The sequence below is a fragment of the Austrofundulus limnaeus genome, unplaced genomic scaffold, assembly GCF_001266775.1.
Source record: "Austrofundulus limnaeus strain Quisiro unplaced genomic scaffold, Austrofundulus_limnaeus-1.0 Scaffold204, whole genome shotgun sequence".
NCBI lineage: Eukaryota > Metazoa > Chordata > Actinopteri > Cyprinodontiformes > Rivulidae > Austrofundulus > Austrofundulus limnaeus.
Genome location: NW_013952606.1, coordinates 570233 through 582251, shown reverse-complemented (window position 1 = coordinate 582251; position 12019 = coordinate 570233). Strand labels below are relative to the sequence as shown.

Here is a 12019-nt window from a genome sequence, read left to right as displayed (position 1 = left end):
ACACACACACACACACACACACACACATTTGTGGTAGCTTACGTTACTGGCATGAGCTAATAAAGTGTGAATCGGACTGGCTAATGCTAATGGCTAATTTAGTTGAGGCTTGAACCAAAGTCTCAAAAATGCCATGGTATTGGAAGGTTATTTTCTAAATCTCAGTTTTTGCTTTATGTCCTTCAAGCTATTAACYTCAACTAACAACATTTAATTTCAACGGACTGATAAGCGAATGGCCAGAGTTGTAAAGTAACTAAGTACAAATACTTTGTTACTGTACTTAAGTAGAATTTTTGGTTATCTGTACTTTACTTGAGTAATTATTTTTCAGCCTACTTCTTATTTYGACTTACATTTTCACGCAATTGTCTGTACTTTCTATTTCTTACATTTCTAAACAATGTAAGAAGTAGAAAGTCGTTACTCCTATTTCATTTCTGCTCATTGTTAAAAAAATTATCCTTAATAAATTGTGCCTCTTGGACAGAGTGAATTTAAGTGTAGTTGGATGAGAAGTATAAATATTTACCATTCTGACACCAAATTGTACACAATCCATCACAGCTGTACGACTTTCGAAAAAAATATATTTTTTAAAAAGTTCACCTCCCAATAAATATCATTTTGGAAAACCTAACTGCCCATTTTTACTTAATACTTTTACTTTTAATACTGAAGTACATTTAGTCAGAAATTTACTTTTGATACTTCAGTACAAAAAAAATCAGAAGACTTTTACTCAAGTAATATTCTTGGAGGAGACTTTAACTTGTTCAAAAGTACCTGAAAGTAATTTCATCATAAGATACTTGTACTTTTACTCAAGTATCACTTTGAGGTACTTTATACAACACTGAGCTTGAGTGGGTTTGATGGCAGTTTAAATCCTTATTAAAGAACCATTTGGCTCATCACACCAGTTAGAATTAAACTGGAGTCTGATCTATCTGCAGCAGGTAAGATGCTGCATCATATTTTTCACATCAAAACTTCCAAACTATCCTTTTAATGGTTGTTMTGTTTGATCTCTTCCAATAAACGTATTAGTTATTGTAAGTCTGGAGGAGACATAATGCCTAAATTGTAAACACAGAAAAGTGAGTCTTATAAGAAATTGAAGCAACTAAAAAAAATGAGTGTAAATGTCAGTAAGAGTCAGATGACATCTTAGAGAGCAGTGAAAGGTCAACCCTGCACACATTACAGGAGAAACTGAAGTTAAAGATCTACAGTGACTGTGTGCAGAAAGAAGCATTTGATAGATTAAAGTTCCCCAGAGTGGAAGGAAAGTGTCCCTGTTGGATCATTTGATTTAAAAACAAGTGGAGGATTTCACCATTAACATTCTGAAACACAAACTTGTTTTTCTACAAAACATTCCACAAAAAAATAAGAAAAACGCTCCAAATAGTTAATTAAATCAAGCTAGATTAAAGAGAATTTATAATGTTGTTTTTAAAGATTAGATCATTTTGACTGGGATTAAGGTGTTCAAAGAAGAAGTTTAGCACATATTCAAATCTGATTTGGTTAAATAGCAACAGATCTGTGATTTGACGTGGAGCGAAATGAGCATCAAAGCTGAGGTGGAGAGAGTTTTATCCAGCTGTGAAAGACTGAGGGCAAAGATTTCATTTCAGGAGTTTGTTTGTGCTGAAAACTAATAAATTCTTGAAAGAAATAAATCTCTTTAGGTGAGGATAAAAGAAGAAATAAAAAGATGAAGACTTAAAGCTAAGATCTTTTAGGCTCTCGGGTAAAACCACAATAAAAACAGACTCAGAAGTTCCTTTATAGATTCTAATAAACTAAACTGGCTTTTTTATTCATATGACAGGTAAAAATGGTGCCTCTCTCCAATCTGCATAAAAAAATCTGCAGTCCAGGCTGACTGAAAACATTTTGTGCTATTTGAAATAAAAAAGTCTTCAACTGTCAAATTGTCATTCATGAATTCATGATGGAATGACATTTACCTTTCCAAACTCCAGTAATTGATAAAAGTAGAGGTGATGCAACACAGAGGGGAAAACATGCCAGAGATGTTTTCACTGCTTGCATCAAATTTGCAAAAGAAAAAAGTAAATATATATTTTAAACTATTTTAAAATTCCTACTTCCATCATTTGTTTTGTGTGTTTTCCTGCACAGGTATGCAGCCTCTGTAAAAGATGGCTCTCAGTACTTCGTCCTCCTCATCATCACAGACGGCGTCATCTCAGACATGGCGCAGACTAAAGAGTCCATCGTTAATGTAAGTACAGGTGCTGCACCTCGTCAKCTGATACCACAACTCCTCACCCTGCTTTTGACTGACACATTTATGAGATTTCAGCCAAGAATACCAATAACTGACTGTTAAATAAGCAGGTAAGTCGTAGTTATAACATGCTAGCCAGAAGCTCTTTCTTCTTTCTTGTGTTCTAGTAGCTAGTTCTGCTAATTTGCTAACTGCTAAGCTTACTTTTTTATTTAGTGGATAATTGTTTTATACTAACTTTGTAGGTCATTCTGCTAAGAGGAGCAAAAGGTTAGCTAAATGTAGCTAAATGTTAACTGAAAGTACCAAATGTTTAGCTAACATTTAAAATTGGCAAAAGACTAGCTAAAAAACAAAAAGGCTAGAGAAAATGTAAGTGTAGCAAAATGCAAGCAAAAGCTCAAAATAGCAAGTTTTTTTAAACTAGAAGTAACTATCTAAAAGCAGCATAAGGTTAGCTTAAAGTGCTAACCAAAATGTTATAAACACAGGCTAAAGGTAGAAAAAAATGTAGAAATCTTGAAGCTATTAGCGAAACTTGGTTAAAAACTAAAATTAGCTAAATGCTTCTTAAAAGCAACAAAAGGTTTGGCAAAAGCTAAAATTAACAAAAGGCTAGCTAAGCTCAGGCTAAATGTAGCAAAATGTTATCTAGAAGCTAACGCTTGCAAAACCTACTCAAACCCTAAAATTAGCTAAATGCTATCAAAAAGCAGCAAAAGCTTAGATAAAAGCTAAAGAGGCAAATGGGTAGCTAAAGGTTAAATTCAGCAAATTGCTAGCTAGAAGCTAACTTTAAGTCCGCTAACAAAAACAAAACAACCATCCCCTCAAACATGCAACGCTGGCTGCACGCCAACGTCATGCACCGTGTGTGCGTGTAGTAGRGTCGGGCAGAATTGTGTTGTGTGCAATTAGTCACCAGTAAAAATGCCAACAATTAATGCACTGAGTGCCGTGTGATGACATATGTTTGTGTACGRCACACCGTCACTATCAGGCATGCATGTGAGCTCAGCGATGGAAAGTGGCGTGGTGCAGCTAACGCTAACGCTACAAACGAGACACCCCTATAAACTGGAGTATGAGGAAAGCCAGAAAAGAGGGACCAAGGCCACATCGTTGGCTACACGCAAGTGCAATTCTAATTTATTATTTGTTACCAGCTAATTAATTATAAAACATTTTTATGTCAGTATTGACCAACTCTAGCGTGTAGCATCTTTAGCATTTTGTGTGTCCACCTGCGTTAATGTGCACCTGGAAGGGAGAGTAATACATTCAAATCTTTGTGATATGAATCTGATGTGGTGGCTGAATACCACTCATTTCTGTTTAAATGATAGCTCTTGACTTAGCCGTTAACAGTTAGCATTATCTTTGGCTAATTTTTACTAGCAGATTTGTGTTTAGCATTGCTAACATTTTTGGTTAGCTGTGCTCCACAGTGCGATACATTGATATTATACTTTAAATCTATATATGTTACAATTGCAGTCAAAATTGGAGATAAAGTCGAGTGGGAGAGAAGAAAGTGAGGGAGGAAGGTGACACAGATGAGGGGAAAAATATCCCCAGATGTGACGAGGGGGACCTTATCTGCAGGGAGCATAAAATACATGAAATGTTTTGATATCATCAATCACTCTGTAGCCTCGGGTCAAAGCATTACTCAGATACATCGAACACACACACACACTGATGGCATCCTCCCGTTCTGACACACACTCCGACACACGCGTCATTTGTGAGCTGTCAGCGAGTTCGGGCTGTTTTTGGAGACGTTCTTATCTCCAGCACCATCCACTGTGATGTCTCAACCCACACGACACTCCGGGAGGCGCCGCAGAAAACACTGGCATCAAAGATTCACACAGATTCTTACACATACTGAGTGTGTAATGCAAAACATCAACATGGCGTTAGAAGTTTACAGCTAATGAAGAAAATGGTTTGTGTAAAAAGAACCCGGTCTGTTGACTTTATAAAGCAGGTGAATTTCAGCTGCAAAGGAACAGCTTCAAACATTTAGGTACTGAATACAACAAATAGAATTTTTTAGARAACTTTATTAGACTTAAACATTTAACAAACCTACATCCACAGTATAATTTGTTTATCCTACAGTTTTAGGATTTATTTGAATTTGATAAGCAGGCTAGAAATGATTTGTTGAAGCTTAATGAAGTAGAACACTAGCTAAAAGGAGCAAAAGGTTAGCTAAATGTAACTAAATGCAAATTAAAATTAGCAAAAGGTTAGCTTAAAGTAGCAAAATGCTAGATAAAAGTAGCAAAGGTTTAGCTAAAAGTTAAAATTGGCAAAAGGCTAGAGAAAATGTAGCAAAATGATGAATGCTAAGTTTAATCTAAATGCTAACAAAAGCTCAACTACCAATTTATTCAAAACTAAATTTAACTAGCTAAAAGCATCAAAAAGTAGGCTAAAAGAAGGAAAAGGCTAGCTAAAAGCAACATAAGGTTAGCCAAAATTGCTAGCCAAAATTATCTAAATTGGCTAAAAGTAGAAAAAGATGTAGAAATCTAGAAGCAAACCAWAGCAAAACTTAGTTAAAAACTAAAATTAGCTAAATGCTATCTAAAAGCAGCAATGGGTTAGATTATAGCTAAAATTAGCAAAAGGGTAGCTAAAACTAGTTAAACCCAGGCTAAAAGTAACAAAATGTTATCTAGAATCTAAGAGTAGCAAAACCTACTCAGAAACTAAAATTGACTAAAATGCTATCTAAAAGCAGCAAAAGGTTAGATAAAAGCTAAAATTAGCAAAAGGGTAGCTAAGACTAGCTAAGCCCACGCTAAAAGTAGCTAAATGTTATCTAGAAGGTAACAGTAGCAAAWCCTYAAAAACTAAAATTRGCTAAATGCTATCAAAAAGCAGCAAAGGGTTAGATAAAAATAAACGCTGCAAATGGGTAGCTAAAGGTCAAATATAGCAAATTGCTAKCTAGAAGCTCAAAGTAGCAGATGTTTACTCAATAAATAAAAGTAGCAAAGATCTAGCTATATTAAAAAAAGTAAGCTAAATATAGAGATAGGCAGTTTAAAAGTTAAAACCTTGAAGATGATGACCCTCAGCTACTACCACACCAAAGTTTAGCTCAGTATCTATGGGTGCTTAAATCACTTTGTCTTGAAACGGTTATAAATTAAGTTTTTTAAGATCCATTCTGTCGTTCATAAGATATTTTGCTGACAGAACGAAACACAGGCAGAMGTTTGGGAGGATTTTAACTAAATTTATCTTATTTTTCCCGTCTTTTTATTTTTTAGGCCGCCAGCTTGCCGATGTCCATCATCATTGTAGGGGTAGGACCTGCAGAGTTTGATGGTGAGCCCCAAAACAAATTCATGTCGGTTGTTTATTTTTATTTTTTTTAGTTTGTACAGATTTTTTTTTATTTCTTCTGTAGCCATGGTTGAGTTGGACGGTGATGAAGTCAGAATCTCATCCAGAGGAAAATTTGCTGAGAGAGACATCGTTCAGGTAATCTCAGCTTTATTTACCAAATATTTTCTCTGTAGTTCTAATTTAAAGCTGTCCTGGGAAGAAAAAAATACTTTTTTTCCTTTTGGTTCAGTGTGGATTTGTTTGCTGTTGTTTTAGTATGTTTAGTTGAAATAAGCAACAGAGACATTTACTTTTATCTGTACAGTTTAAAAATACATATTTTTTAGTTCCGTAGAGCCTCACGGACGCTCGTTAGTTGTCTTTTTAATTAGTTGGTTGCTTCACACAGAAAAGACTCGCGTTAAACGAAGTTTCACCACCGGAGCATTAAACCAGCTCAGCCTGCAGGTCCTCATTATCACCAAGCTTAAAAACCTCCCGATGCGGCGGCGGCGAGCAGCAGAACCTTCCTGCACAAATTGGATCTTCCTCCTGCAGATAACATCTGATGGAAAAAAGAAACCATCTCAAATCTCTCCTCATTCAGCTCAGCAGTGTAAACAARCATGAGCTGACAGGCTCTGAGACACTTAAAAAATAGATGTTTTCATCATGTAAACGGTAAGTTGCAGAGCGGTCTGACAGTTTGAGAAGTATCTGGAATTCTTCAGGGAGGCTCTGAAAGGCACACAGGTTAGTTTGAAAAATAATCTGGCCKTTCTGAGGTGGCCATTAGTACGCATTTAGCCACAAACGATGGACTTAAAGTTTAAAARTTGTTGTAAAATAGCCAAAAACTGTTGAAATTACCATCAAAGTATCAAAAAGCAGCTGAAAAAGTTGAATCTAGCACAAAGAAGCAGAAACAACTTGCAGAATTGAGTAGTAAAAAAGCTGAAATGATCACAAAAAGCTGAATTTAGCTAGCCTGGTCAAAACTAGACTCTTGTTCTTCGCTTTGCTTCGTACAGAGGGTCTGGACTCTCGGCTATAGAGAAGCGATTCTTGCTGGAGGCGTGGCCTCTGTTGAAGTTTAAAAGGATTGGATSGGTTGGCCGCGACGTATGTGTGCCAGCTCCGCTGTGAAGGAGGCTAAGCTAAGAAGCTAACCGGAAATCTCGTGCGCTGTAAACAGCCCTACTGAGAGGAGAGAAGTATCGAGCCGAACGAGACGACTGTAAATGAGAGCTGCTGCTTTGTCAGAGAAATTAAATTTAATTTGGAAGCCTTATCAACACGGACTGGCTTCATTCACTTCCTCCACTGCCRTATGCTAAAATAACTAGCAGACGCTGCGCAGAAAATTGACGTTGTTCAGAACTCCGCCTTCTGTTCTCTGATTGGCCCAGGTAAAATTCTACCAAAGAAATCCTTGTCCATGTGAGAAACCCCAGACGGAGCAGTGAAGGGAAACTAGAATTGAGCGAAGCTGCATAGGAAGGCACGGGCCAGGCTAGAATTTAGCTGAAGAATGCTAAAATTGGCTAAAATAGAAAAAAACAGCTTAAATTGCAGAAAACAGCTGAAAGAAGAAGACGATTTAGCGGAAAGAAGCTGATAGAAGCACAAAAATTTTTTAATAAACAGAATAGCTGAAAGGAGAAGTAAGATTGCTAAAATAATTAGCAAAAAAATAAACTGAAATTTGCACGAAGAAGTTAAAGTAAAATCAGGACGAAGAATGAAAATCGCAGTCAAAGTTTAAAAAAAACATTGAAAGGTTTTATAGATGCTGAATGAAGCTCTGAGAAAAAAATGTACAAAAAAAGCTAAATAAAAAAAAGAAGTATAAATTCTTGAAATACTGAAAGTCATAGCCGCAATGTTCTGAAGTAAACATTTTGATGTATAAATTGTTGACAGTTACTGAAAAACGTATCGTGTAAATATTTGTAATTCCGTGATAAGCATTTGCACAAAAACACGGATGCTAGCATGTGTGGATTGATTCTGAATCTGTTGTACATTTGTTGCTGCTCGGGTGCAGAAATGGACTGCTGGAACAAGAGCCACTCAAACCCAAGTAGCCGTATCAGTTGYGCTCCGGTGATTTTTATCGGTTTTGTAAAGTTCGTTGCAACTCAAGCTTCTTTGTTCCTCTTCCCCTCCCAGTTTGTTCCATTCAGGGACTACATCGACCGAGCTGGGAGCAGCATCCTGAGCATGGCCCGGCTCGCTAAAGACGTCTTGGCCGAGATCCCGGACCAGTTCCTCTCCTACATGCGGACCCGTGGGATAAAGCCTTCGCCAGCGCCGCCCCCCTACACGCCTCCGGGACAGCCTATCCAAACCCAGATTTAAAGAGACGAGGTTTTTCAAATTTGTGTGTGAGGGATAAAACAAACAAACAAAACAAAACAAACCCAACAAAACAAAGTCTCGCAGTCAGGTGTTTGCAGAACTTTGCGCTCAAAATACTTCCATTTCCTTAAAGCCGCTCTCCATGCCTCGTCGTCGTGGATCACAGTGGTCTTTCTCGTGTTCAGGAAGCTGCACGTCAGGCCAGGACCGAAGCGCTTTAGTGGGAGGGGGGGTTTCAATCCAGCAAGAGTCTGTTTACTTCCACTGTTAAGCATTCCTGTAACGGTTTGGATTTTGAATTAATTTTTTTGTTTCCACCCTGGGGACACCTGGAACGGCTTCAGCTGGTAGTTAGAAGCGTTGTTTGAAAGTTTTAAGAGGGACCTTTCTTTGGACAGATTGTAAAGAGAATGTCTTTAGACAAACAGAGGAATCACTTGAACATTAACTTCTGTTAAAAAACTCGTCTTTCTCTTTCCAACTCACTCACTGTTTACAGCTAAAGCTACGAAGGGATTTTTACTGTTGATACTTTTATATACATATAGTTTCATTATGACGGTTGTAATACTCTTTGTCTCTCCTGGCGTTGGTGTCAGGTAGCAGCAGTGCAGGTCCTGGTAGCCCTTCTGTACCGTACCGTACCGTGCCGTACCGTACCGTACTGTATATTCTGGTGTTTGAACCTTTTTTGCATGAGTGTAGCCTCAGTCAAGTGCATGCAAGCGGTGGCCCTGCACTACCTCTTCCATTCATACGTTTGTCTGTGGGACGTGAGYGCGCTCCTTCCTCACTTTGCCCCGCCCCTCTGGCCTGTCTTCATCGTCCTGTCTTTGTCTCGCTCTCAGTAGCTGGATTTCCATCCAACTCTACTTTATTTAAAAAGAGTATTAATAGTGTAAATCCCCTCCCAGGAAGTGGTTTATACATTTGATAGTACATGCGTAGGTACAGCGGGACCAGAACCGTTCATGCCTAGTACCTGAAAAGTATTTATCTGCTACGTACCAGGTTCAAACCAGGTATGTATGAAGACTGGGTTGTGTCATGAAAGGATTTGTTAGCTTGTATTTACAAAGTATGTACTTGCTGCTTACTTTGTACAAACCTAGTTCCTTTTGAGTATTTAATTAGTACATACCAGATACCTACAAGGACCAGGCTATTTTATGAAATTACTTGCTCTCTTGTACTTAGTCTTAGTACTTACTGGTATGTGGATCCTACCAGATATATAACTGCTACTTACTGGGTACGTACTGAGTACTTGATGTGTATCCATTACATACCAGGTACCTATCTAGTTCTTACTGGGTACTTACCTAGTACATACCAGGTACCTACAAGGACTAGGCAATTTATGAAGTTACTTGCTCTCTTGTACTTAGTCTTGTACCTAGTACTAACTGGGTACTAGTATGTGGATCCTACCAGATATATAACTGCTACTTACTGGGTACTTACTGAGCACTTGGTGTGTATAGGCCTGTCGCGATAGTCAATAAATCAATTAATTGCACGATAAGTTATTTTGAGGTCGGTAAAAAAAATGAGGACGGTAAGTTTCATTTTCCTGCTTGTTTGTTTACTTCGTCTCTCTCCCTCTCTGTGCTCCGCTGCACAGGAGCTCAGCTGACTCCTCCCCTCCTGTTTTCTTATTGTCGGGAGGAGTGAAGTCTCGCTTTAGCGTGAGAGCTCGTAGCAATAACAAACTAAAGAAATGTTTCAAAGCAGAACGCGGCTGCTGCAGTGTCGGARCAATTGCAGAGCCTGAAATTCTTTGCGGGGAGACACACAGAGAGAGAGAGAGAGGAGGAGAAGGGGTGGGGGCTGAAACTCCCCCAGACCCGCGACAAACTCATCAAGACTTTACCTGTAGCTCCCAAAAATAACAGGAAACTTAAACGCACCATTTGTGTTTTAACTAAACACCCAAAAAACCTGTAGCTGTCCCAACAACTCATGAGGAAAACTCTGAACTGTCTGATTTCCTCCCCTGCAGCGCTCTGACTGTCCCCTCCTCACACACACACACACAGACACGTTTGTTCTTCTATCCTCATGGGGACCAGTATTTTCTATTACCATTTGACCCTAAACCAAGCCTAAACTTTACATAGGATGTGAACTGGGCTTATGACCCCATAAGAAACAGTGGGTCCTCACCAGGCTGTGTAGTCTGCTTCATCTCTAAAGAGATGCTGCTCTTTAATATTGTTTATTTACTGCCTTAGTTGTGTGTGGTGTTTAATTTACATTTTGTTGTTCTTTGTTTTTTTTTTATTCAAGTGCATTTTTTGTTAGAGACTGAGTCCACTTTGTTAAACATTCTTTAAAAATTAAAGTTTATTGATTTATTACACTTACATATTATGCTTTTATAATTATTAGTTGTAAAAYGGTCACCAGGCAATATTATCGCTTATCGCAATAATTTGTGAGACAATTAATCACCCAGCAAAATTTGTTATCGTGACAGGCCTAGGTGTGTACCCAGTACATACTAGGTACCTACAAGGACCAGGCTGTACTTTGAAGTGACTTAACCTCCTGAGACCCTGCGTCCTCATACGAGGACCTTGTTTATTTTTTTTTCAAAAAGCACTTCCTGTTTTATGACAGAGTCTATTTATTATTATATTATAAAGAGCACAGACCTGCTGCTTACCTGATACACAGTAGGTATTTGTGTCTTTTACATAGTACTTACTGGCTACTGGTATCTGGTTCTTACCTGACACTTGGTATTTACTGAGTACTTACTCTGTGTGCAACAAAATAGCAGTTATTGTGTTACCCTGCGTTCTGAAAGTACATACCTGGTATGTACTCAGTAAATACTGGGCTGTATTACGTATTGCTTCCAAAATTTACCAGTACACATAATTATTTCTTGAATTTTAGCCATTTTAAACCATCAATGTAGCARGTTTTCCCCACCAAAAATATCAAAAATCAAACAACTGGACTTTAATTCTGTATTTAAACTTTTAYTCCTCCTAGAGGTAATTTAATCGTTGAAGCGGTCGTTTTGTTTTTCCAATCAGTTTGTTTTAATATTTGATCCAGTTTTTGTTGTTGACCTTTTCAGAGTTTAATGTAGCATCACTGACTGTTGAATGGAAACGTAGCTACTGATCCTCCTCGTATATCCGTCTCTCTTCCGAACGGCCTCGGCGAAAGGACGCGTCGTCGCCGCCGCCGCCTTTTCGTCCCCGCCCCGTGTTGAATCAACAGCAGCTGCTCTCAAACTGTCGTTTGAGCAAAAAGAGCCCAGTGGTCAAAAATGCGTAGAAAAACACACTTTTCCCTACGTTTGTTTTTGTGCGTACGTTTATTTTCGTGTGAGTGCGCCCTTTTTTTTTTTTAAAAGACAAACTTTTTTTTAAACGCACTTATAGCTTTGATACAGCTTTATATGTATGTTTATATGAAGTGTGAGAATGGTTTGAGATGCCAGTTAACTCCGACGTCTTCTGTGTTTTTTTTTTTTTTTTTTTTTTGTGAATGTGGGAGTGAATGATTTTAAAACTGAACGTCTGGTGAAATAACTGCAGCACTTCAGTTTATGTAGTCGTACATCGCAACTGCGGTGATTTTATATTGAGTAGAATGAGGAAAATTATTTACTGTGACCAAATTTTTATTTGAAAAAATAAAACTTGATGTTTAATTTTTTTCACACCAAGTAAAACCTGACAGTGTCAAAGTTTTAATAAGGAAAAAAGCTGTTTTTATTCAATTTTCTTTACAGTGTGACAAAGACTTTCTTTATTTTCATTGACTCATAGTCCAAAATAGAAAATTTATTTATAATATTACTATTTAAATTAAAATAAAACCATTTTCTCTGCAGTTATGACTGAATTTATAACAGAAATGGTTGAAAATCAACCAAAATTTTTGTCTGAATTCTAGCATTTAAATTTTTATAAGGTGTAAGACACTTTAAAGATATTTATTGTAAAATCTGTACAATAAGTCCTATAATTAAAGTGCAAGCATCAACTTTGCCTGTTTATCTACAGAGTTAAACTTGCAGCCATA

General features: G+C 37.6%; 1 protein-coding gene across 1 annotated transcript in view; it reads left to right on the top strand.

Moving 5' to 3' along the window:
• The window catches only part of LOC106524856 (copine-8), an 84836-nt gene extending 75307 nt beyond the window's left edge, over positions 1-9529 (top strand). Inside the window, exons 17-20 of the mRNA XM_014018850.1 lie at positions 2155-2257; positions 5554-5611; positions 5694-5767; positions 7784-9529. Of these exons, the coding sequence (XP_013874304.1) occupies positions 2155-2257; positions 5554-5611; positions 5694-5767; positions 7784-7972 (424 nt within the window). The 3' untranslated portion in view covers positions 7973-9529. The remainder of the gene's footprint in view (positions 1-2154; positions 2258-5553; positions 5612-5693; positions 5768-7783) is intronic.
• Positions 9530-12019: the final 2490 nt, after the last annotated feature.